This window comes from Bactrocera oleae, chromosome 6 (genome assembly GCF_042242935.1).
Source record: "Bactrocera oleae isolate idBacOlea1 chromosome 6, idBacOlea1, whole genome shotgun sequence".
NCBI lineage: Eukaryota > Metazoa > Arthropoda > Insecta > Diptera > Tephritidae > Bactrocera > Bactrocera oleae.
The window spans coordinates 63,831,984-63,859,464 of NC_091540.1; the positions used below are offsets into that span (position 1 = coordinate 63,831,984).

General features: G+C 35.4%; 2 protein-coding genes across 2 annotated transcripts; one reads left to right on the top strand and one right to left on the bottom strand.

Moving 5' to 3' along the window:
* Positions 1 to 128: 128 nt before the first annotated feature.
* LOC106621101 (uncharacterized) lies at positions 129 to 26,503 on the bottom strand. The gene is made up of 5 exons (XM_014239817.3): positions 25,758 to 26,503; positions 5,852 to 6,110; positions 5,653 to 5,776; positions 3,015 to 5,524; positions 129 to 2,026 (listed from the first exon to the last, which is right to left on the bottom strand). Exons 1-5 carry the CDS (start codon positions 26,319 to 26,321, stop codon positions 237 to 239), a joined length of 5,247 nt encoding a protein of 1,748 aa, XP_014095292.2. The 5' UTR covers positions 26,322 to 26,503; the 3' UTR covers positions 129 to 236.
* Positions 18,664 to 23,251, top strand: ebd2 (earthbound 2). The gene is made up of 2 exons (XM_014239818.3): positions 18,664 to 19,055; positions 21,854 to 23,251. The coding sequence occupies exons 1-2, from the start codon at positions 19,020 to 19,022 to the stop codon at positions 22,925 to 22,927; spliced, it is 1,110 nt and encodes a 369-aa protein (XP_014095293.2). The 5' UTR covers positions 18,664 to 19,019; the 3' UTR covers positions 22,928 to 23,251.
* Positions 26,504 to 27,481: the final 978 nt, after the last annotated feature.

The window sequence follows — 27,481 nt, forward strand, 5'->3', positions numbered from 1 at the left end:
TCGAATGATGATGTCACTAATCAGTGTTTGAAATACTTTCTTTGAGCTTTTAACTAAATCCTTGTCCTCATAAACACCTACATTTTAAGTTAATTGAGAAAGCCAATACCCAGAATAAAAATCTCATCTTACATCTAGTTAGATCTGGCATTAGATTCTATTGTATTTACGATAATTTGATAGCCGAAACACTTAATAAATTATACAAAATTTAAAAATGCGTTCATTTTGCCAATTTAATTATTTTCAACGTGCTCCTCCTCTCCCTCTTCCTCCAGCGAGGCACCCTCGCGCAACGTGTCCACTTTGTGCAGCGTGAAGTTCACATTGTAGTAAGGCACATTGAGAGTCACCACAATGCAGTAGAGCAGCACCTGTAAGTGTTTCGTACGCAACAGATACGAAGCGCCTTGTCCTTTCGGGAACAGCGGATGATCCTTGCTTTGGCAATCGAACATAAAGAAACCGCCATCAAAGCCCATGGTGCGTCCAATAGCCAAAGAGTGTTTGTAGCATTGCAAAATACCGAATTGAAAATGAGTGAAAAAATACATCAGCGCGTCGGCCAAGTTCATGGTGGTGCGTGTACCCGGATCGTAAAGTTTACCGAAGGCAACATGCTCCAAATGTACCACAAATTTGATATTCTCTAGCGTACAATCCACATTCAAGTCCTCTAATGAGAACTCATAGTCCGAAAATTTAATGTCCTCCAAGCTCTCGCGATGATAACGATCGCCATTGATAACAATGGTGTCGAGTAAGTGTGGACTCCAATCTGTCAAACTGTAAACCTTGGCAGCGCAGCAAGCCATCACATTACATGCCAGATATTGTTTACCACGCGATGCGCCACCAAATACTGGCGCTTCGGGGTGTAAATTGCCCCATAGAGACCACAAACGTCCATCGATCTCGATATCGAAACGCTTGAGCTTGGTGACAGGCAAATTGCGATAGCGACCCGCTGTATTGCGACGATTCATGCGGCTCCACACCGGCAAGCAATTCTCCAAATCCAGCCAAGCCATAGTTTCGGGGTGCGCACACATTACCGCCTCATCTTCGCCATGTTGTGTTGTCTTGTATTCGATCGGCACCGACAAATCGGTGAGCAATTGTAGTATGCGTGTCTTGGGTTCCGCCTTCCTGTACGAGATCACATCGATCACATGCAGTGCATACTCACCGGCCATTTGCCATGATGAATTCGCAGCACGTTTATCCACATATTTTAGTAGTGACTCGATATCGGCGAAGAGTACCCACGAAGCGGTGTTACGTTCACCATAACGCTTCGCACCTTTCTTACATTTACCCTTGCGTGGTCCCTGCTTTTCAACATAGTCGCCATCATCGTCTTCTTCTTCCTCTTCTTCGCCGCCTTGTGATTTCTCCATAGATGGATAGGGATCGAAAAGGTGATAGTACTCATCGTGAAAGATAGCGAATGTCGTATTTGACACTTGGAGTAGCATATACTTCCGTGTTTGCATCGATTTAGCAATTTTACGTGATACGTTAGCGCCTGCCATGCCGGCCGGTTCGTGTGTCTTAACCCAGACGTCGAATTTGTAATCGTCCACCGTGACATTTTTGATAAATCGTTCGAACGCCGAGGTCATATTCGTGACACGACTTGCAATAGCTTTGCCACTTTCGATCACGCGATCCACACGTTGGGCAGACCACTGATTGAGCGGACGCAATATTGTGTACAATACCGCCAATGTGCTGGCAAAGAAGCAAGGCTTGATTTTATCGACCAGAGCCTCGGAGCGTCCTTCCAATGCGTTGGTACCTTGTATCTTGAAGTTACAGTCCTTCTCACGCATACGATAGCCGTAGAGGATTTTATGTGGCTTGAAACTGGTATCGAGTTCGTGTTGTAATTGCTTGCCTGGCTTATGCTTCAATTCCACTTCTTCCTCTTCATACTCTTCCATCTCCTCCATTTCATCCTCATCGAATTCCTCCTCCAAGTCGGTAGGTTCAGCTGAACGATTCATGCTGACCCTCTTTTTGCCTAATTTATACAGAAGACCCAGAAAAACAATAAATTAAACAAATGCAAAATAGAATTTAGTTTAACAAACAATTCAAACAATTTTGAAATGAATATATTGGAAACAAAAAAGAACTAAGCAAATTTGACTAAAAAAATGTCTCCAAAACTTTTATTCAAATTCAACGCATTCTGTAACAAGTAGTAGATACAGTGAAGAAGTTATGAAAAAGAAAGAAATATTTAATAAGACCTATCTGTACAAGCTAAAACCAAATAATTTTTACATAGATCCTCGAGTAGTTTTCCAAAATAAAGCCAGATACTTCGAACAATTATTTGAAAATCACAAATTCCACAATTATAAATTACGGTCAACGAAAGACAGTGCCCTATTTGAACGATTATGTGAGTAAAATGTATATTGATCAGCGTTTGCAAAACCGAGGTTGAAACATATCGCAGACTTACTTTCGGAGAACCAGGAGAGATAGCCGAAAATGATATTTGTCGCCTGAACAAATTTGTGATAGGATTAAAATGCTTTGTCGAATTATGATCGTCTTTATGATCAATACACATATGTAGGTATGTGGTTTTAGATATCACAATAGACCTAGAACCTCAGGTGAGATATCTGTTGGAGCTTGTAACAGAATCGGTCTTTCAACCTAACGAACCTAACCTAAACTATGTTCCACTCTAATCAATATTCCTCTGTGCTGAATAAATAAATATATTTTTTCGATTACATCTCATCGATGCATTTACTCTCAGCTTCTGCGATTAAAGATAATCGATATATTTAAATGTAAATTATTGTGAGGAAATTACGAAACTAATGTAACTGATCGGAGTACTCCAGACCTTAGATACCCGATATCGATAATTAAAATCGATAATTAATTATTTAATATCGATTGAGAAACGTATTCATCGATTATGATGCAAAAATTTCAAATATGTCATAAGGAGTTTTTTAATACGAGTACAATTTCACAACACCTACCTTTTCCTTTGGTCCGCTTCTGCGAACGCGCGGCTATCTTCTCCTCCTTCTCCTCCAAGAATCGCTGTATACGTTCATTCTCTTTACGCAACTCACGATCGAGGAAACGTATCTTATCCAAACGTAATCGATCCAATTTCTGCTTACGATCGCTCTCAGCCGCATACACAGACTCCTCAACATCTGGTGGCCATTGCCTATAGCGCTCAGGCGGTACATTTGTCATGTCCAAAACTTTTATAGCGACCGCAACATAATTGGTGATCTCACAACCTTGCGGATTGCAACCGAACTCTATGCGTCGTATTAGCGAGTCCAATTCAACGAAACGTAACAGACAACCCGGACCAGAGCCGAACTTACGATAACCGACAGGTGTGCAAGGAAAACCAATAAACATATAGAGGAAATTATAGCGTTTAACAATCAGACATGAGAACATCTGACAAATAACAATTAAGCGATTATAGGTTATCAGACTCTCAAGCAGCATTTGACGCAACGTGCGCGTCATGGAACTTTGTATGACACGCTCCAAATGTAGCAGATAAATATTTTTGCCAATATTTATCTTCGGCATACTCTTCGAAAGGAATGCGCTCAAAGTCGCCTCATAGTTGGAGAACTCGTCGCCGAAACTATTGGAAGACTCCACAGCAAAATCGACTAACTCTTTATTCCATGTAGAAATATTGTACTTCGAAGTCAGGGCAGTCGCCACCAAAGTGGAGAGCAGACCATTCAATTTGCTTACTTCGGTCTCCTCTTGCGGTATATACGATTGACCCATCACAACCCACGAGCCGTCCGGCAACAATATGAAGTTTGTACGTATTTCCAACTCCTCTTCCAGTGTCAGCGGACGCGGTGGTGGTGACGGTTGTTTCTGGAACTCGGCATAGACATTGTCATAATCTTCACCATGCAATAACTTATAGCGTAAGCCTTGTAAATATTCTTTATCGGAACGTAACAAAACCTTATCGGCTTGTTTGTATAATTGCAAGCGACTCGGTGTGGGTTCAATCATATTTTCGATAATCTCGCATATAATTTCATCCAATACAGAGTTAACCACATCCGCATCCTCAAACTCGGGTATACGATCCTCATCTGGTATCGTTTCGATACTGTAAGCACGTCCAAGCTTCTTCTTGCCTTTGCCTTTCTTAGATTGGCGTTTCTCAAGATCTTTGGCGGCAAGCTTAGGATATGTAATTTGTAAGCGTGGATATTTATTTTTTATATTCGCTGCCGACAGCATCGGACGTATACAACCGATACTTATGCCATGCATGAAAAATTTACCGCCACGTCGCATTTTAAGCGCTTTTTGATACAGTATTCTACAAAACGATTCGAAATTTGAGTGCATTTGTAGACAGGCAACACCTTTGGTGAGATAGTCTTCCGGATCTAACACTTGTCCAGCTTTGCCACGTCGAAATGGATCGAACAAATAGTAGTACTCCATATCGCGCCATATCGCTATGACAGAATTATCGATTTGCAAGAGCGCCGCATCGTAATTACTTGCAAAGAGATCGCGCATAACCGATGTCAATTGCGATTCAAGATATGACTTACAATTCGTCACATGACCGGTATAAAGAAAGGGATGTTTTTTCATTGTTGCACGAAATGCGCCGAGCATAATCACATCCGGTACATCGACTATATTCATATGTTGTTTCTTCTTCAGTTTCAAGCGTTTCAAAAAGGTTTTATAAAAAGCTTGACCGAATTTGATCAGCTCATCAATGATTTCCATGCGCCACGTCGATGCACGCTCAATATTGGAATATAATAGCGCCAATAGGGAAATAACTAACGAACCATTCTGCTCATTACCCGTTATCGGCTGCTGGATACCATTATTAGCCGCAGGTATGATGGCATAAGTACCATTAACCACCGCCCACAAACGATGTGTACGCTTCGGGAACGGTTTACCGGCTATGGGACTGCTTATTTTACCGAAATTTTTTATGGAAATCTCATATAAACTTATCTCACTTTTCACATCGGCTTTGCTGAAGCTGATTATTAAATGCACCAAGTGTTCCACGAAAGTCACGGCCATTAGTGAGCAACTGCCATTGGTAAAGTCACGCTGGCATAATTCATCGCGTCCATAAGGATCGAAAATGTAGAATGTATTGGTGCAACGTTTCCATATCAACATGTATATACCCTTTGCGACTAACACAGCGGCGTTATATTTAAAGAAATATAATGAAAGTACTTTGTATATATTCGGCTCGGAGGCGATTGGCCCTGTAAAGTGAAGCTTAAAACCTATTTCCGCTTGTTTCTCAACAATTTGTGGTATTATGTCGAAATCAGTATCTTCAGATTTGTAATTGAGATTAGTGCTCTTCTTTAGAAGTTTCTCGCCAGTCGCCAATATACCATCCAAGGTATCGGAAGTCCAAAAGTCAGGATTAAAACGAAAACTTTCGACATAAGCGGCGAACATACAAGCGATCTCTTTCGGACGATTGAAATAACTGTTATGGCAAGTATAATATTAACTTATTAGTAAATAATAATAGTCTACCACAAAACTTATAGGAAGCAGTGACTGCTAGAAAAATATTCAAGCCAAGTTTATGAACATCAGTAAAAGCCAACCTACCTAAATTTGGGTTTTGGCTTATCATCTGGTTGTATTGCTAGGGTTCCAAATACGATTTCAGCAGTAAAAGTTTTATCCAAGTCATTGGGTATTTTAAATGTGGTCAGCTCTAGATGTCTGCAATCTACGATTTTTATTTATAGCTATACTGAGTGTGAACGCATGCTTAGGTATTTCTTTGGGGATGATATTAACTTACCGAACTTCGGCACTGAAGCATCGAGAAAAGCGCGATCCAATTGACTTTCATGTTGCTGTAGACCAATATTCCATGTCCATAAATCGTTCGGGTCACGTCCTTGTATCAAATCAACTCTATCCAGATTTTGTTCATCGAATTTTTGTTGTAAAATACGTGGATTATAGCTGCTATATGGTATATCATCTTCATCCAATGGTGGGAATGGCCGCTCCGTTTGATTATGAAACATTCCACTCTTGGGGCGTTTCAGTTCAAGCTGAAGAAAGAAAGTTTAAGATGGAAATTTGAAAAATGAATAAAGCCGGATTATATATTTATGTAAAAATTATTAATGATATAAGACAAAGGTACAATTAACTTAAAACAAAACAATCGACAATGGAGCCAAGGTAATCCGATGATCTTCGGATAATTTCACAGACACTAGTCCAGCGTAAAGTAAGCATAAATGCTAAAATCTCGCCCATATGAAGAGAGAAAAAATTGAGTCGAACAGAAAAGGATGGACAAAAGTATGAAGCTACTGAAGTTGCCAGCTTCCGCGCACGGCAAAGAAACTAGTCCCAAAAATTCGGTCGATGCCAAAGCGAATCAATTTACCTGTAGAAATATCACTTAAGTATTCTTGAAATTCCGGATGCAATCAAGAAATCGCAGATCAAATTTTATAAAATTGAGAGAATTTTCTGCAAAAAATTTTTATGGAAAAAGCTTTTGAAGGAAATCCGAACTCAAAGATATTCGTACTAAGACCGATCAATATGAATCTAAAACCAAAAAGCAAGTCGGATCACCGCCCTTGAAATGATGTAAGAATGTAAGCTATGTTTAAGAGAGTCTTTCTAACGTCACCAATTTCAGATTTTACAAATTGTATGCGAATGAAATGTCAGATGTCTTAGCTTAGACAAGATCCTCGGAAAGTACTATATTATTAACAATAAAATGTGTAAGTGGCTTAACAACATAAGGAGGAACGAAGGGCAGAGAGAACAAACACCTGAATTGTACCAAGCTAAACTGCTACTGGGAGGGTACAACCAACAACAATGAATAGTTCTAGAGACAAATTCAGGTTCCTCGTCTAAATATACACCGGTCAATGCAGGTTCGAGAAACACCTCTATAATATAGGCATAGTCTCATCTGCAAAGTGTAGTTTCTGTGGCATAGAACTTGAAACTCTTCGAGCAGAGAACGCATGGGCGCACTACACCTAAGACAATCCTTAAATTTATAAGGGTGCTGCGCCTAAGTCAGTCCTTTATAAATTCAAGGATTGTCCTTGGTTCTAGTGCGTCGATTTCAGCTGCATTGAAAAAGTTATATGGAAAAGTCTTTCATTTTAGCACTGACTTAGTGAAAGAAATGGTCGGACTACCAATAGAAGAGATATCTAGCTGCGCACTTACATGGCTATGTCTAGTTGCAATAAATTCTTTCGGTTATTGAAAAGAAAAATGTATACGAGTGTATAATATAATATAATATATACCTTACAACTATTATTTCTTCTATACTTAAAATTGAAAATAATTATTCTCTTAGAGGAAACTATTTCACACTTGTACGAGTACTTGTTAATGTCAACAACATGGAATGCAAGCAAATATTGATATAGTTTTTAGTAGGTTTAGTAGTGATTAAATAGTATTATAGCATAAGCCACTATTAACAAATATAGATTATATATGTATGTATGTATACATTTCCGCATATACGAACAATTATTTTAGCTTGGCGAAAAAGTCTAACCATAAAAACTTGCAGAAAGCACAACAATCATATCGGCAAATAAGCTCTCATCGAAACTACAGACTATCAGTAAAAAACATACAAATATGTACATATACTAGTTAAAACAATATAGGTAATGGTGCTTACAAGTGTATATACATATCTGTAGTACCGACGTGCAAACTGTGCTCTATGTATGTACTTGTATAATGAAGTTATGGCGTGAGATTGAATACATACATTCATGCATATATACTTTAGTGAGGGTATGAATCTGCGTTTAAAAATATAAATATACTTCTGTCACATAAGCTGTTTTCAGCGACCAACGGTTTTAGTGATCGTTATATATCTACTGCTATCTATATGTAGATATAATTACGTAATTATGCAATGCTCATAGATAATATGAGCATTGGGCGCTCGTGCATAACAAATAGAGCAAACTGACATGAAGCATTTATGTATAATATATCAAAAGTGATGTATTCTTTTTAATATATAGTGTGTAGATATGTATCTAATTATATTTAAATATTATTATTCCAAAATTTTAGAGGGATTTTAATAGCAAAAGGAAGTATTTTTATTCAAATTAATACATTAAATGAAAAAGTTGTTCTATATAACCTTTTTATCGATCAGTTTAACCGATTTTTACTACTCTTCTTGAATTTTACATAAATAAAATTTATCAAAATTTACTTTTTCAAAGGTTTGAATTTTGGTTAATGATTTAATTAATATAATATAAAAACAATTAATAAAGGTCGAAGTTTGGGTGTAACCGAACATTTTATACTCTTGCAACTTACAAGGATCCAAGCAAGGGAAATATCTTCAAGTGTAGCAAAAATTTATATTAAACTAGAAAAAACGTTAACTTCAGCTGCACCGAAGCTTTAATACTCTTCACAGGGGCATTTCTTATAGCCTTAAAAGCTATAAAAAGATCTTTATCTTAATATTGATAGATCAGTTTGTATGGCAGCTATATGCTATAGTGGTCCGATCTAAACAATATATTCGAAGATTATAGTGTTGCCGTGAGGATATCATTTCAAATAAAAAAGTACATACAAGGACTTGCTTTTGATCGATCACTTTGTACGGCAGCTATATTTTATAGTAGTCCGAGTAATGAGCAATTTCTTTAAAAAAAAACCTGTGCAACTTCATTATATCTTATGAGGTCAATGACTCTTTTTTTACATTTTGTCGAGGTAAATTAATATGGTCGATGGCGCTTTTGCTTACATTTAGCCAAGTCCACAACCTTTGTTTACATTTAGCCAAGTGAACGACTTTTGTTTACATTTTATGAGGTCAATGACCTTTTTGTTTACATTTTGCTGAGGTCAATGCGCCCTTTGTTTACATTTTATGATGTCCATAACCTTTTTGTTTACATTTAGCCAAGTCAACGCCATTTGTTTACATTTGAGGTCAATGACCCTTTTGTTTACATTTGATGGGGTCAATTACCCCTGTTGTTTCGCAAGATATCTTTACACAATTTTTCACGGACCAACTACCATTACATATTTTCGGCCTAAAACTATAGCTTATCAAATAGTTCCGTTAATTTTTCGAAGATTGTAAGATATCTTCACATACCGATATATACGGTAAAGGGCAAACCAGAGATAAGGGTAGTGTTGACCCCATTTTATCTATTTTTGGCATTACTATATATTATATTATTAACCGAAAAAGATGATATGTGAGTTTCAATAAGGTATTCACATACCATCAGCAATATGTATGTCAAGTCAAGTATAATAATGTTTATAAGGTATATGGGGGCTAAGGGAAATATTGGCCCGATTAATTGATTTTTTGACACACAGACATACTATTATCTTACACATAGATCGACATATTAGGTAAAAAGTCAGCTATAGGCACTGGGGCCTTCATCTTGGGCTTGAACAGTTATGGTCTGATTTTGAAAATTTTTAGACTAGAGATGGCATACCTTAAAGGCACTATTTGTGCAAAGTTTGATACCGATATATTCATTGGTGCTAGATTTGTATACTAGAAAGTGCGGCTGGTTATGGCAATTTATAGATTTTCGATTATTACACGAACTGACGGATGAATGTACAGGCAGTCACCCTGATTTTAACTCGTCTCGTCATCCTGATCATTTATATGTGCATACATACATCCGTTAGGGTGAACAAAACTATTATACTCTGTAGTAACATGTTGCAACAGTATAACAAGTAAAAACGTTAACTTTGACTGCGCCGAAGCTATAAAACCCTTCGCAGGTGCATTTCTTAAATCTTCATATGTATAACTAAATCTAAAAACAAAACGACCCAACGACCCAACGACTTGCATCCAATACAAAAGCCTTCGCTAGTTCTTTGTGATCACGTTGTTTCATATTAACAACCTTCAAATCGAATTGAAGTTACTTAATAAGCAAACAAATATGTATGATAATCTATCCCAAATTTCATGAAGATATCTTGTCAAGTAAAAAAGTTGTTCATGCAAGGACTTGATTTTGATCGAACAGTTTGTATGGCAGCTGTATACTATAGTGCATGTGTATATGTATATGTATAGGACATGTACAAAATATTTTAATAGATTGTCTCAAAAAATAAGGGACAACTTATCAACTGAACGACTAGTTCGGGTATTCGTATACAGACAGATATAGACGAACATGACTAAATCGACTCAGCTTGTCACGCTGTCATTAATATAGGTGCGTAAGGTATCCGACGTTTCCTTCTGAGTGTTTCAAGCTTAGTATACACTGTTGAAGGTATAAATATTTAATTAAAACTATTTAACAGCCATAGAAAACCAATACTCAGGAAACACATAGAGGGAAGTAAAGTAAATAAGTTTCGAGTTCATAAGAGCTTTATACAATAAAATATCGATATTTCAGATAAAATATTTCAGATAACATATCGATATTTCAGATAAAGCATCGATATTTCAGATAAAATATCGATATTGTGTTCTTAGTATTGAAATTTTTCGGTAATAATGTCACAAACGCAACCAACCTTACTTTATTTTATAACAAAATCCACTCGACATGTAAGCTCGAGTAAATTAATGACAATCATTCCCGAAAAAGTATCGAAAGTTTTTCCAATTAAAGAGATAATTTTTCACTTATATGAATAACAACACGAATGTATCAGAATGATCGTGCTTTGTGCTAAAGTTCAGCAATCAGCAAAACAAATTTAATTTAAGCGGGCACCGATATATAATGCGTTTAATATTTGTTATATTTTATGTTGTTGTAACGTGCTCAAACGTTCACAATTTGCATAGAAAAACACACACATCAAAAATAATGGATTTCAATATTGTTTATATAAATTAACATTATATAAATGTATAACAAACATATGCATATATACATATGTATTTAGCCCTCAACTAACGCTCCCTCTTACACACATGTTAATTTTATAGATAAATGTCTACTCGTACATACTAATGTGAATATAAAATTAAATCAAACTCGTATTATATATTTAAAACAGGGAACGAAGTACATTCATATACATACATACTTATATTTGAGCGCTTGCTGCTTACGCATATATTATATGTGTGTATGTACCTACATAAGTGGAATGATGACTTATTTGTTTAACTTCTATGTACTATGTTTGTATGTATGATATAGTGAAAGCGCTGTGGATGTTGATTCGCTTAAAAGTAGTTTAGTGACTAATATTCACATATTTACATATAAATGCATACCATATATTAGTTATAAATATATGAGTGATCATACTGAACCTGAAACAGATGCGCCAACAATATTGGAGTAAATAGTAAGATATAAAATCACAATTAAAAACAAACGATCCTGTTTTTACCATGACATAGCTTTCTATAAAATACATTTGAAATTTGCTTAAGTGATGTTTTTCATCAAATTTTATTATTTACATTACTTTCTGTCTTATTAAGGATCACAACACACAGTCTGAAATTTTTGCTGCAGTAGTTACTCGGAGACAAATGATCCGAATACTACAATATGAAATCTTTGCATGTTCTGTATGTACTAGTTATCCATACAATGACCTACCAGCTTATCGATCTGATCGAAAATCAACGATCAAAAACGACCAACAGTTTGGATAAATTCAACTTAGAAACAAGAAGAAATGTTAACTTCGGCTGCACCGAAGCAATAATAGCCTTCACAGCTGCATTTTTTATAGCATAAAGGAGTATAAAAAGATCATTATCTTTATTTCGGTCAGTGTATATGATATAGTGATCCGATCTGTACAATTTCCATTGAATAAAAATCTATGCCAAAGTATTCCATACAAGTACTTGAGTTCAATCGGTCAATTGTCTTGGGCAATAATCTATGTCAAATTTCGTGAAAATACATATCTTGTCACATAAAAAAGTTTTCCATACAAGCACTTTATTCCAATCGGTCAGCTTGTTTAGCAGCTATGTATATGATATAGGGGTTCCGACAAATGAGCAGCTTCTTAGTGAGAAAAGAATGTGTTCTGATCCAAATCTCAAAAACTGAAGGACTAGTTCGTATATATATATGTATATACAGACAGACTGACGGACATGGCTAAATCGACTCCGCTCGCCACACTGATCATTTATATATATGGTATACTTTGTAGGTTCTCCGACGTTTCCTTTTGTGTGTTAAAAACTTCGTTTCAAACTTAATATAGACTGTTCAGGGTATAAAAACACCGCAATTTTATCAATTTTTGATTAATTTTTCGACCGTACGTCATTGTGCGGACAATATGTTCTAGTGAAATTTGTTTTTGTAGTTTTCGCACACAGAGAGGGACTGTATGCCTGCAGCAGTGGAAGACTAATATTTTAAGCTCCGTCAGAGATCGCGTGTAAGTTGAAAACATTTAAAATATGTTCTTAAAACATTTATAAATATACCTTTGAAATTGATACAGTAGTTATTCTTTTAATTTCGAAAAATCGGCTTTTTTAGACTGTCTCACTAGGTGTGCCCTTTAAAACTGAATTATTATTATTTGTTTTCTTAATAAGTAGTAAATTTTTATAGCTCATTCTCATGCAAGATATTTGGCATAGGTTTTTTATAAGTAATAAATATTTATAATACCCTTTACTGCAATTCTTTACATTTAGCAAGTGTTAGCAACCTTCAAAATTCAAAATATCAAAGATTTACGCCAAGGACTCAATAACTGACCAAGAAAATATATTTTTATAAAATATTCAAAAACATTGTATAAATATATGGTGGCACTAGAGATGCCTATATTTGAAAATGATTTCAATAATTCGAGGTAATTGGTTCTACAACTTTGCTCCGCCCGAGCGCCAGTTTCAAGGCACCCCGAAACGTAGAGACTGTAAGAACATCTGTTCTTAAACAACCTATACGTTTTTTTTGAATTATTTCAACTGTTAAATATAGGAAAAAATCTTTAAACGACTTGTTCAGAATTGTTTACTATATTGTAATGCAATTGTAGTGTATTGTCCGGATAACAAAAATTAATTAAACGGTTTTAAAATAAAGGATATTGGGGGGCTTTTTCCGTGGGTAATATTTCTGTTCCATTAAATTCAAATAATATGTAATATTACAGTTGGACTTAGGAAAGTTGTATAGTTCTATGATACGGAACTCTCTCTCTTGCTTCTTGTAAAACAAGGAAAACATTAACTTCGGCTGCACCGAAGTTATAATACCCTACACAGCTGTATTTCCTATAGCACAAAAATTTATAAAACGATCTTAGTCGTGATTTTAGTCGGTCAATTTGTATAATAGCTATAACATATGCTATTGTGGGCCGAACTGAACAACCTTTCTAGAGATTATAACGCTGCTTTAGGTTACCTATAATTCCTGTCAAATTTCGTAAAGTATCTTGTCCAATAAAAAAGTTTTCCAAACAAGGACTGGATTTTGATCGATCAGTTTGTATGGCAGCTATATTCTATAGTGGTCCAATATCACCGTTTCCGACAGAGGAACTACTTCTTGAGGAAAAGAGGACGTGGACTAAATCGATATCTCAAATTAGTCAGTTCGTTGATCATTTATACTCGTGTATAATTTATAGGATCTCTGACGTTTCCATTAGGTTGTTAATAACTTCATGGCTAAGTTAATATAGCCTGTTTAGGTACAAATATAATGGGCAATAATTGGTGAACTCGTGGTGCAGTTTTATTATTAATAGCACACTTATTCCTTTGGAGATGTGCTAGAAGTTGAACTTTTAAAATTTACATCAAATATGAAATCTTTCAAAAATAAAAACTGTTTTGATCTACCTTTTATAAGAGTATGTTCTACAAAACAATACGACAAGACCTTACATACATATGTGTATACATATAACTTATGTATATACAAACATACATATGCCAAGCGCTAGTTTTTTAACGCAATACAATCCGCTCAAACAGGATTAAAATGTACAAAGGAGCTTAAGAAGAGATCACGACTAAATAAATATTGAGTTTTAAGCTCCAACAAACAGAAATCATGAAAAATGCTATGTATACATACTTATGTATGTAAACTTGCAAATATGCATTCATATAAATATATTATATATAGACGCAATACTAATAAAAATACACAGGAGTATGTAGCATATGTACATATGTATGTGTGTGTATAATTGTAAAATTGAAGTGCATCAATTGTCGATGTCGCTGCCAGTTAACTGAGGTTGAAACATTGTCACACAATAAGCTGAAATAAAGAGAGCAAAATGAAATCAGCACCATTAGACCGTGTAAAGTCAAACCATCAAAGCTTTTCCCTACAAAACGTCAGCGTTTAGACGGCAGCATACGAACATTTGGGAAGGAAAAGCGTAATTTCTGCACTTTTATGCGTTCGCTTTATGTTTTTTGTTTTCTTATTTTTTTCTTGTTTTTATTTGCTGAATGTCATAACGTACGACTGTATGGCATTGAGGTGATGGCAAAGCCTTCAAGAATTCGCCAGAGCAACAATGCCGCGCTCTCGACTCTCATACTTCATTCTAGGCACTAGCACTAATACAGTTGCACATACAAGTATGCAATTGTGCACATGAAAATCGGCTTGCTCACTGCTTGTGCACTTGACGCGCATTCGGTATTTTAATTTTATACTTGAACATTGCACAGTGATGTGTTGGGGAGGATTTCGTACACAAAATTATAACAATTATCCTTTGTGTACGAATTTTTATCGACAATGGTGATTTATTATTTTTCAAATATAATACATACATATTGGACAAGGTTTGATCGATGTGAGGTCGGGAGGTGCAAGAGGATGCGGTGGTGGTTTTACGGTCCATCTCAATTTTTGAGCAAAACTATGAGTTTCATGAAATAAAGCTACATAGCAAAGTGGCAAGTAATAACAAGATCTACAACTTTTGTGTCAATACTTTTTGACATAACTTCAAAATATATGTGAAAATTTTAAATAATCGAGCTTTTGGTTTTTTTATTTTTATCTTTTACAACAAGTTTTCTTTCTCGAACTTTGATGTAAACTAAACGTTTTATGTCGCAAATATACTTTAAATTTTATTATTTAAAATATCATTTTCCCTATTTTACGTAGCATCGGAAAACATAATTTTCAATAGAAAATTCTCATTTTCGGCTGAGTTCAATCAGTAGGCTTTTCTTTTTTGAAAATACAAAAAAGACCCCACTAAACGATTCGAAGCCGCTCTTTTCGTTTCATCCACCTGTCATTTCGTAGTAGCAGCTGTAAAAAAAGCTTTGCATCATTTATGGTCATAATGAAAATAAAAATGTGAATGAAAATATTATTTAAAAGCTATAAAACCTTTCAACCGTGATCCATTTTATAATTTTGACCAGATATATCTTAGAATAATAAGCATCGGTCTCATATCGCTAAACAAAAAACAAAAAAAAGACCTGCATCATTTGTTCAGCGGCCATGAATATAAAGCGTGAAACATTAAATTCGAACTACTGCCATATTTTAGCTTCCACATGAAACTCTCTAGAATTTAAATAGCAAAATTCACCATTAAGATTCGTGTAACATGAATTTGTCTTTTAGATTTACTACTTATATACATATTTATTTTATAATAATATTTTAAGACTTTCTGCTACAATTTCTACTGATATGATGCGAAATTAGAAATCGAATAAATGATGGATTCTTAATATTTTAAATCGTTTGCGAATGTGAGATAGCTGTTTGTGATTTTCCTATGTTTTAGACAGACTGTTTGTAGACGAACCATGAGCCATCGAGTTGTAGCCAGACAAGCAAAGCACTGTACTCTCCAAAATCTTATTCCATTGTAGTACTTATAGTAATACCAGCTTTTCCTATTTTCTTACTCTAATGATTACCGTCTATATTGAAGCTACCTAACCTTCTGCACAATTTTTCACTACATAAGCCTACTGTGCAATAATGCATATATTATATTATAGATGTACATATGTATGTTTGGATGTTTGGCTTCATTTCGTTCTGTTGGCAAATGCTACCGCTGTGTCGTGTCTGCGGCTGCGATTGCCGTGCCAAGGCAAGGTGTTTGCATGCCTTAAAGTCGCTAAAAGTGTCTGTGTGTTGTGCTTTTTTTCATTTCGTTCTTCTTTTTGTATTTCGCTACTTACATACATACGTACTTACTCGCAAGTCAAACAAATATAGCAGACGAACAAGTGACCACCCCACCGCACAGCGACCCTAACCATCACACACTCAAAGGCTATTGCTTGGCATTTGGTGCATGTGGTTTTTGTTGTTTGTAGGCTCTAGCCATAGCCTAGCGCATCTTGTGCACTTGCCTACGTCTGTGAGCGCCCATGTATTGGTGTATTTTTGTGCTTTACGAGCGATACGAACCGCATATTGACTTCCCGACTGACTGCCACTATACAAACATATGTATGTACATATATAGGTGTATGTATTTGTAAGCCTATGAGCACTACTACTGTCGACCACTGCTGGTGGTTGCTGGTTGTCTCGTTGGAGTGGCTGAATTTTAATACCCATTACTTGTACGCGTCCTATACCATATACACCCGCTATATCGTGTGCTATGCCACAACCATGCCACTATGGCACTGTTTTGGTCGTAGCTATTCATTTACCACATCGACACTGCCATAGCAGCTAGTAGCTGTGCTGGCTGCCATGTCTGTTATAGCATATGCCACTGCCAGCTTATTGTCTGCTTGCGTATGTGTGTGTTGTTGCCTAGCACTGTGCAATGTTATTGTTGTTCTCTACTTATCGCTTACATTTGTATGCTCGCCATCTAGTGGCGTTTGCCATGTGGCTTAATATAACCAGCGTCGTCATTAGTATGTGTACACATACACACTTATATACGTATACACACATATACAACCGTGCTAACGCCTCTGTACCCACCGCTTTCGTTGCTGTTATTACGTATTAGCATTTCCATGTATTTGTTGGCCGTTGTTGATTTTTCTCATACGAATACGCGGTACGGTTTTTATTTCATATGGCTAAACAACACACAGAACCAACACCAGTGCCACTAGTCTCTTCGCGTTACTCAGCAGTTAAGCATTACAGCAAAGTCGAAACGCGCTAAAGCACAGCGCACGAGAATAATAGTAGAACCGACAACCCTGCCGCCGAAGCAACTGAGAATAACAATACAACAACAAATAACAATAGCAAGAACACACAAAAAAGAGTAAATAAAGTTGATAAAAAGAAGAAACAACAGCACACAACAACAATAGCAAGCACAAATATGGGCCTAGCATAAACAAAACCAGGTGTTGGGAAGTGTCGGTGTACCTGTGTGCTACGTATGCATGCGTGTGTGTGTGTGTGTACTAAGCGAAATAAGGAGAGACCAACGCCTTCGTCACCACAGCGCTCGGCTCCACGGCACTCATCGACAACACAACGAAAACGCGACTTAACGACGAAGTCCACTCAAGGTAAGCCGAACACGAGCACCAGCACCTTTTTGGTACATGGAGTATTGGTAGTATCCGTTTGTCAAGTGGAGCTGCGCATCCAGTAAAAAGCTGGCGATCGAATTGTATATTATAACGTTAGAGTAAAGTATCACCTGATCTACGCGCACACATATATACTCTTATGAACACATAAATGAAAATATAAACACATGCAAAAAGATTACGTGTACGATCTACTAGTTGGTAGTTGTTGTGGGAGTTTGCGTAAAAACAAAAACAATAATTACGAAATGAGCAAAGCTGTGTGAAAGCCAATTGAATATGCTGTGCTCTACGAAAGCTAGTGGTTAATCACCGTTGAAGCTGCAGCTGCTGCACTGCACCTGTATGGACACATACATGCATATATAAGTATATATGTATATTTTATGTGTGTGTGTGGAGAGCGCATTCGTTACCAATTGAAGCAAATAGCCAACAACAACAAACGTTTTTTTTTGTTTTTTTTTTATTGAACGCCAGCAAAAACAAAACAAGTGTGCATACAACTAGCACTTAATATTGCTAACTGTGTAGTCTTGTCAATGCCTTCGCTTCGTAAACACATTTGATTTGACAAAAAGTGCATGTAAAGAGCACACAAAAACAAGTGGGGTGCAAAATTGCGAACGAGAAAGCGAGCAGTGAATGGGAAAGTAGAATTGGAGATAAATAAACGCAATTGCGCGCATGCAAAATATATCACATACTTACATACAAACATACATGCACATGCACATGCATATATGTACGAGTATATTGTATATACATATGTATGTACTGAGTTGTCATTAAAAGAACAGTTGTTTGATTTGTGTGCAGAATTTGGAGAATTTTTAAGTGGAAAAAACGAATTGCAGTGTTTTTGCAGGAAATTTTATTGAACATTTTTAAAGTTGAAATAAAAAAATAAAAAATAGAAACATGAAAGTAATAATGAAAAATTAAGTTACATAATAAGTAGGAAAAAATAATAAAGAAAAATATTTAAAAAAATTTAAAAGTCTTGAAAATATAATAAAAATAAATACTCTCCATTAAAATAAAAAAATTAAAACTAATAAAACTTAAAAATAAAATTAAAAAATTAATTCAAAAATTAATTCAAAAATTAAAACAAAAATTAAAATAAAAAATATTAAAAAATTCTCAACTGCATTGCTTTAAGCTAAAAAATATAAATATTAAAATTAAAAAAAAATATATAAAAACTCTCAACTGTATTTTTCTATGCTAAAAGTGGTATTCTAACCTATGCATATAAAACTTGCATAAACGCATAGCGCCTGCATACATTAATGCATACATATAAGCAGCTAAAAACCGCCAACTAGCGTTTACAACAAAAAATATACAGTATAAACCACTGCCTTTACAAGAAGAACTACAACTACACATACTTGCAAGGCATAACGCATATAACAGCGCCACAATGACCGCTAAACCGCCAAAACGTGCCAATAAAGGGGTAAGTTTTCTATTTTTACCACGCATTCAAGTATTAGCTACATTTTACGCATTTTCTTAACAACCCTGCGCAAATACATACATACATATGTACATACACTTAGTTAGCCACACACTATAGAATGGCCTGTGAGCAGTTTGCTACTGCCCAACACGCGCCTCCAATTCAGCCCTCCAAAAGTGGTCAACGCTTTCGAGCAAACGCGCGCCCATACAAGTACATACAAACACACACAGCAATGCTTTAGCTTATCGCCCCGTCGAAAGCATGTCGGTTAGTACTACGAAGATGGTCTACATTTTCAATACCCAAACAATTTTGCGACATGTATAAACTATAAGCGTTCTATAAGCTCTAACAATAGTTCTATAAGCGCACAGCGTCTCTCTATGACTTATTTGTACAACAGACAAACGACACCAAGTGTATGTGTGCCGTATTGCGTTGGTGTGTGTGCGCTCGCGTGCACCTTTTGCTACAGTCGTATTTATTTTAACCACGTCAAATAACGCATTGAGGGTTATTTTTGTATTTTATAGAACAGCCAGAACAGCCAGTAGGGCCAACAACAATGACAGTTACACAACAATACAGTCAAAGTGGAAAATAGCGCACAAACATCAGCAAGTATGCAAGTATACATTTGTGTATGAATATGTGTTCATATGTAAATATGTACGTACATATATTTGAGCCAAACAGACTCGTTGCCATTGCGACTGCCAAGTTTTAGTTTATGTCACCACTTGTGGCAATAACAGAATCGTGCATACGAACAATGACACATAATCGCGCATACATATCTAATTGTACACATACATATACATATGCATATGTAAGTATGCATGCACACGCAATTGCATACCTCTTATAGGCATAGTGCTTATGGGCTGGCCTTTATGCCTTCGGCTGTTGGAAATGAGCAATAAGTGAATGCTTTTATAGAAGCATTTGATTGTCTGCGCCACAATGATCCTCTCAACGAATGTTGCTCAAAAAGCCATAAAATTCGTGTAGAAAGATTGTAAGGTTTTTTGGAATTTTTACCGGCAATAAAGAAAATATTGTTATTATTTTTGTAGCTGCAGAAAAAATTCCTAAAATAATTTCTAGAGATACTGCCGAGTTCACACTTCTTGGCATTCGCATCCGTTTCGGTAACGTAGACCCAACAGTTGTGATAACAAAGGAAATATGAAAATATTTTGTTGAGGAACGCGCCTGGGGGTAGTATTTTGCGAAGTTTTTTTGTATATTTTACAAATATATTGACCATAAATTATATAAAATATAGTTATTTGAATACTAATTTAGATATTTGGTAGTTTTTCAATCTTGTCATTGCTTCGAAATATGTTACCATGGAGTATGGAAAGAGAAAATAATGTCAGAGGAGTTAATCTGAAGAATATTTCAGACGAGTTACAGAAGATCTAACTCTACTAGATCTAGATCTACGTAGCTGAAGACCGCACATTCATCAAACACATTATTACTACTGAAGAGATGTGGGTTTATGAATATGACGTCAAAACTATCCAGCAATCTAGCGAATGACGCTCTAAAAATGAGCCGAAACCGAAAAAACCAAAATTCACTGAAAGTCATCACAGACTTACAACAAGTTTATGGAAAATTGGAATAAGCGTTGGCATACTTGTTTTGGCGCAGGAGCCTAGTTTGAAAGTGTACAATGATTTGTATCAGAATCCATGAAACTTAATCTTTAATTTTCGCCAGTCTGGGCCAATTTTAATCATATGTATAGTAGCTTTTTCTCAAAAACAATCGTTTCACTTTAAAGATATATTTTTTTTTTGTCAAAAAACTCGGAATAATATTGTCAGTTTTTACTTAAATTGTCCTTTATAGACCAAAGTATCGAGGTATAAATTAGGATTTAAAAAGTAAAAATACTTTAAAGTGCATAATCGAGAGGTCCAATAGAAGCACTTATATCCCTCGATCACTAATATAATATGTATTAAAAAAGTTTGGTGAAACGATAATTAAATAACAAACAAAGGTAACATCATGGTTCAAAACAAAAAACACGCTGAATCGGTCTATTGAAAGCACACGTAGCCACTAATTCGTACAGAGTTTTCGTAGACCCAAATACTCATGTGCGATCTGTCCAACATATCGCTTTTACTTGTATATCTTCAAAGTGGCTGGTATCAAACTCATTTTACGGTCATCCAAAATGATTTTTTGATCATTTCCTCTGTAACTCCATCCTTCCAATGTCCTTAGAGTCGTCGTCTTTGCTACTCTATTACCTATTTGGAATTTAGCAAATCTCTCGACAATGTTAACTATGTTTTGTAAATATTATACATGCTACATATATCTCACGAACACTCTGTTCGATTGCCATTAATTTTCACTGTTCACATATTCTTGGAAGGTTAGATCTAACTAAAAAAGGTATTCAATTCTGGTAATACGAACTTGTTATAGATTACAGAAGGCGAATAACCATATTGAAATATTTATTATATTTTATTTAAAAAGCTCCTGGAAAATTCGTTTAATAGTCAATTATATGGTCTTGGCATATTACTAGCTAAATACAGAGAAATTTTAACTCCTTTTTCTATACCATGATCTGTGATGTGAGAGTAATTATACTTTAACAACTAAAATCAAAAAAAAAATTATTTTTCTTGCGCTTTTCTAAGATCTTAACTTATAACTAGAAACTAAAGGAATAGAAAATTCCATTATAAATGTCTATAAAATATTTATAAAACCCTAAATAATTAAATCTCCTTCATATTTTCATCAACTTTCAGATCAAACGACGTAACGAGCGAAACATACTCACATTCTATGAGAAGATCGCCGTCATACACTACTATGATGAGACGAGTGTTTCACGAAATCGCTTGGCTAAACTATTTCACTGTTGTGCCACACAAATTCGACGTATACTCGAACACAAAAATGAATTGCTACAACAATTGGCCACACTCAGCGAGTCCGATGCGACCAATTTCATTGAAGAGATGACGCGGAAACGGCGCAAATTCGAAATGAGCGCCATTAGTTTCATACTTCACCAATGGGTGGAGCGTTGTCGTGAGTTGCGTTTGCGCAAAATCATAACAAATCAGACGCTCAAGGACACGGCACTCAAAATGGCCGCCATACTGAATTTGCCAAGCTTTCGGCCTTCGTATCGTTGGCTGGATCGTTTCCGCAGCAAATACAGATACACAGCCGAAGATCTGGGCACAGCGGGTTCGCATGCCGTTGATGGTGAATTGGCGGTTGAGGATATTATTATTGAGTATAAGGATGCCTTACCGAATTTCATGCAAACCGAAATATCAGAAATAACCTCACTAGATAAAGCATTGCATACGGAGGTGGAAAAGAAAAAGACGCTGCTACAAAGTACAAGCAATGAGAATAGCGTAGATTATATAGTTAGCGATGAGGAAGATGAGGTGGAAGAAGTGCATGATGATGCCGCTCAAATGGACGATGACATAGCTTTAGTGGTGAGTGATTCCAAAGACTCTAGTGGCTGCTCATCCAACACCAATACGAGTATAACAAACAATAACCAGCCGGATGAACTTAATGGTGAACAAATAAAAATGAATGCCGGCACCACAGCTGTACTGGGCAGCATATTCCCACATCTCGCTGTCATACATCAGTTTGCGCTACTCAATGCCGATGTCAAGGCGCTGGAGTTGATCTCGCAGCTGGGTGTGCATATGCAGAAGCAAGCCGTCGACGGCGCATACAAACAACTGACGCTGGCGTCAACAAACGAGGAGTGTGTCGCAGACAATATGCAGTCGGATGTGGGCGGTTTGTATGCCGCTGATCTTGATGATATTGTACTGATTGAATGAGTAGCTTATTATCTATATGCGTACATGTGTAATACATATATATTATATGTATGTATGTAGTTTTCTAGTATTTCATTTTTAAATGCTCTAGAGCTCAAACTCCACACATTGGCCTTTAAATATTTAAAAAGTACACCGCCTTAACATAAAACTATAGTCATAACTTTGAAGTCACATAAGCTAGTAAATAAGTCTATATATTTGGTATATACACATATATTCTTAGATTTAATATTTACATTTAGTGTACCTAGAATTAAAAATACAAGAATTTCAGTTCATTAATGAAAGTTTGAAGCATTATATATTATTCATAGAAATGAAGTTTATGTATTTACACTGTAAAAATAATTAGAGGATGTGCGAATACGAACTACTGATTCCCTTTTCAAAGAACTAGCACTGCTCTGCAACTATACTTAACTCTTAGCATACAATTTTTATTTTCACATAAGTTTTTAGAAAAGCTTTCGCTTTTCAAAAAAGTGGAGCTGCCCCTTTAAATGATAATATATGGCCTAATACCATAATGGAAAGGGTTTGAGTTCCATTATAATAAGTTCCAATACAGAAACACGTCCAGAGACTCAACGAGCTTAAGGGGTTATATACAGTTAAGAACCGAAAAAAGTGAATTTTCCAAAAGTTTTTTTGACAAATCTATCAAATTTATTGTTCCAAAAATGTATACACATATTATGGTATCTTTTAACTATATTTGAAGACTTAAAACTAGTAAAAATATTTATTTGGAAAAGAGCTACAGCTGATCTCCGGCAGCTCCTCTCAAAAAAGACGTTTTGTGGTGACCACTATATCTCTGAACTGGATCATCTGATTAAAAAACCAAACAGACTTCGTTAAAGTAATGTTAAATTTAGTAATTTATCGAAGTAGTAAGCAAAATACAATTTTTTGAAAAATGGCGGTTTCTCAAAAAAAAATCGATTTTTCACCGAAATTTCGACTTTAAATTGTTTATAAAAACAAAAATGTTTATCGGAAAGAAAAAATCTTCGATTAACTACTAAAAAATATTATTAAGAAAAATATTATTTGAGACAAATCGGTTTAGCCCTTTTCGAGTAATGTTGGTCGCCGACTTTGAAAACTCCATTCTGAGAAAAACGCGCTGGCGCTTCGGCCTTGTACTTTTCAAATTTGCACGTAACTTCGAAAATATTCACCGGAACGATATGAAATAGTCTCTGTGTATTTTTTTGAAACGTATGTAACCCCTTAACGAAAGACGACAGCATCTCGGAAAATATTATTTTTTTTATTTTCGTCGAGAATTTACTTATTTCAAAATTAATTGATCATAATGCGGTGATTTACATGGAAAAGAAAACATTAATGTTTTCAGTGATGAAAAATCATTCACAGGTGAGTAAAATAAAAATATAGAAATTATTTAAACTCCTTCGGTCCTCTTTGAATGACCAAGTACATGATTTTCAAATAGAAGATGGGAAAGTCTTAAAACTAAAGCAAAGAACAAGTAAGGAAGGGCTAAGTTCGGGTGTAACCGAACATTTTATACTATTGTAAGTTGCACGAATCATAACCTGGGAAGTTCCTTCAAGTACTGGCGAAACTTTATATTAAAAAATGTGAATTAAACATCCATTATTCATCATCATCAGGTATACTCGAGAACATATTTTGAAGCAAATTTATATACAAATCATACTCACTGATCGACATATTCGCCGTAAAATTTGTTAGAAAATCGAAAATCATTATATGTGGTATATGGGAGTTGGGGGTAGTACTTACTAATAACATACCACGTAATACTAATAAAAGTGTTCCCTGGGTTTCACATACCATCATCATACAATATAGAGGAAAGTCAGCCGGATGTTCGAAAATTCTGATATTAGTTATATAGGGGCTAGGCAAGTTTCCAATCGATTTTATCCATTTTAGGCATAAAGATACACTGTTATTAAGAAAATGCGCTCTCTTATTTTTATTGAGATAACTCACATATTGGTCGATTTATGCGGTATAAAGTCCCGCGGAAGTTCGAAAATCTTTATATTATGTATATGGTGGCTAAGGATAGTATTGACCTGATACAACCCATTTTTCACATACTGACATACTATTACAAGGTAAGAATCCTCTCTGAATTTCAATTATATATCTCACATGTTACACACGATATTTTTGGTAAAGGTAAGATATCTTAATTTTTACTCAAGTTACAGCTTGGACGGACAGATGGACGGACATCCAGATTTCAACTCGTCTCGTCATCCTGATCATTTATATATACATAATCCTATATATATCTCGATTACTTTTAGGTTAAACAAACAAACGTTAGGTGAAACCAAACTCTGTAGCAACATGTTGCAAGACTATAACCAATAGTTGCACCGAAACTAGATAAACCTTCATAAATAAAAAAGTTTTCCATACTAAAACTTGATTTTGAACGGTCAGCTTGTATGTCAACTACATATATTGCTAGTGGTCCGATTTACACAATTTGTGCGGAGATTGTAGCAATGTCTTCTACAATAAACCATGCCAAATTTTGTGAAGATAAATTGTCAATTAAAAAATCTGTCCAGTTTTTTATAACTACATTTTTATAACTATTAAAAAAAAGCAGCATTATAATATTTTCAAAAAATTATTTATAAATTCTATGAGAGTTTATGAGGTAAAGAGTAACTCGAAGTTAGCCCGACCCGTTTTTTAAACAAAAAACATACTTCTTAATATTTAAAATAATGTAAAAAAGTAAAAACCTCACTAGAAGCCACAAGTAAATTATAATCCTCGTAATTTATATTTAGATAAATTTCCAACTTACCATCTTCGCTGAGGGCTTATAAATTACATCCAAACTGCAGGATGGGCTCGCAATTTGCGGTTTTACCGACTTCTTCTCACCCTCCTCATCTTCTTCTTCGTCCGTCTCATGGCCTTCACTCTCCGCCTGACTCGGCACCGGACTAACGAGCTCAATGTGACTAGGCGCCTTAAAGGGCACTTCAGAACCATCATGTACGCGACGCGTCAAATCATAAGCGACACGCAGAAAACGTTCGCGCATTATGGAATGTTCCTTTAATTCACTGGGCGTACGCTGTGGATTTGTGCACAGCAGATAATCATCGGTTTTGGAGCATTTCTTTTTGATTTCACGTTGAAAGCGTGACTCCTTTACTTTTTGATTGAGACGTCGCAATTCATCCTCGATGGTCATCACTTTGGAAATAGTCGAATTTTCCGGTCGTTCGCATTTACGCACTTTTTCGCACATTTCAATCTTCCAATCGGGTGAGTTCGGGCTATCGCCCATATAGGTGCGCACTTCATATGGATTCTTCGATGGACTGACGTCCGATTGTAGGGTCACAAATTTTTTCAACATTTTTATGATTTATATTATTGATATGCTACACTTTATTTTTGACAAATTGTGGAAATATATTTAAAAGCGAGTTTTGATGCGCTATAGAATGGAAGAGATTAAATGTAAAAGCAATTTCGCGAAGACAGTAATTTTTTTAATTCCTCTAAACTGACAAAAAAATTTAAATGTCTGATATTTGACTTATTTTTTATTATAATTTTATTTTATTTTTTTTTTTCTATTTTTAAGTGTACTCTTATACACAGTAAGTTTAACACTGAATTGAAATTTGAAATTATATTTCAAAGAAACCTAAATGCCTGCTACATATTCACAATTTTCTTCCGAAAATAAAATTGGTGTTACTCAAAGCTTGTTCAATTTAAAAATTAAGATTAATCAAATATTTATATTGATATAAAATCAATATAAATTTTTTATGGAGACCACTGAGGTTTAACACCCTTTATTCCCAACATCAAAATTATTTTTCTAGAACGGTAGCATCTCAAATTTCTGCCACAAATAGACATCTCATGAAATTTTTAAGCCTTTCAGAATCGTCTTATAACTTGTAGGGCATCCGATATATAGGGTAATATAGGGTCAATACGAATACCACAAATGGAAGAATAAGCTCTATGAAACTTCTGCCAAAGCTGTTAATACAAATTACGTTATATAAATTTATTTTGAATATCTCAAATCTAACATATTTATAATAGATTGATATCAAAACAAAATAATTTTCACGACAAGACTCCCGGCGTAAAGACTTTTTGATGTGGTAGCCCTTTTTAGAAGAGAAATTAGAACCAGGTTAGTTTAGGAAATCTGAAACCACAACACATTCTTTTCCACACAAATTTTGCTGCAAACTAACAGATACCTGCTCTAATCCACTGCATTGGATCACAATGCAAGACTGTTAATACTGTTATTGTAGCGACAGAAAACACTTCTCAAATAATTTAGAGAAGTACTTCTAAGTTACAGTCCTGGACGAATAATAATAGGCATCCGATCCAGTAACGTAGACTATACCATCGTTGCAAAGGCTGTCTGATATATGGCTTATATTTACTGATTCAAATTTAATATTTTGTTTTTGTGAAGGGTACTAAAGCTTTGGTGCAACCGATTATAACGGTTTTTCTTGTTTATAAATGAAAATTGCA

Excerpts from the sequence above, each read along its gene's own strand:
- ebd2 (XM_014239818.3), top strand. The coding sequence starts at position 19,020 with ATGACCGCTAAACCGCCAAAACGTGCCAATAAAGGG. Across the intron at positions 19,056-21,853 it reads CAAAACGTGCCAATAAAGGG|ATCAAACGACGTAACGAGCG; the intron begins GTAAGTTTTCTA and ends ATCAACTTTCAG.
- LOC106621101 (XM_014239817.3), bottom strand. The coding sequence starts at position 26,321 with ATGTTGAAAAAATTTGTGACCCTACAATCGGACGTCAGTCCATCGAAG. Across the intron at positions 6,111-25,757 it reads ATAAGCCCTCAGCGAAGATG|CTTGAACTGAAACGCCCCAA; the intron begins GTAAGTTGGAAA and ends TTCTTTCTTCAG. Across the intron at positions 5,525-5,652 it reads AAGCCAAAACCCAAATTTAG|TTATTTCAATCGTCCGAAAG; the intron begins GTAGGTTGGCTT and ends TTGCCATAACAG.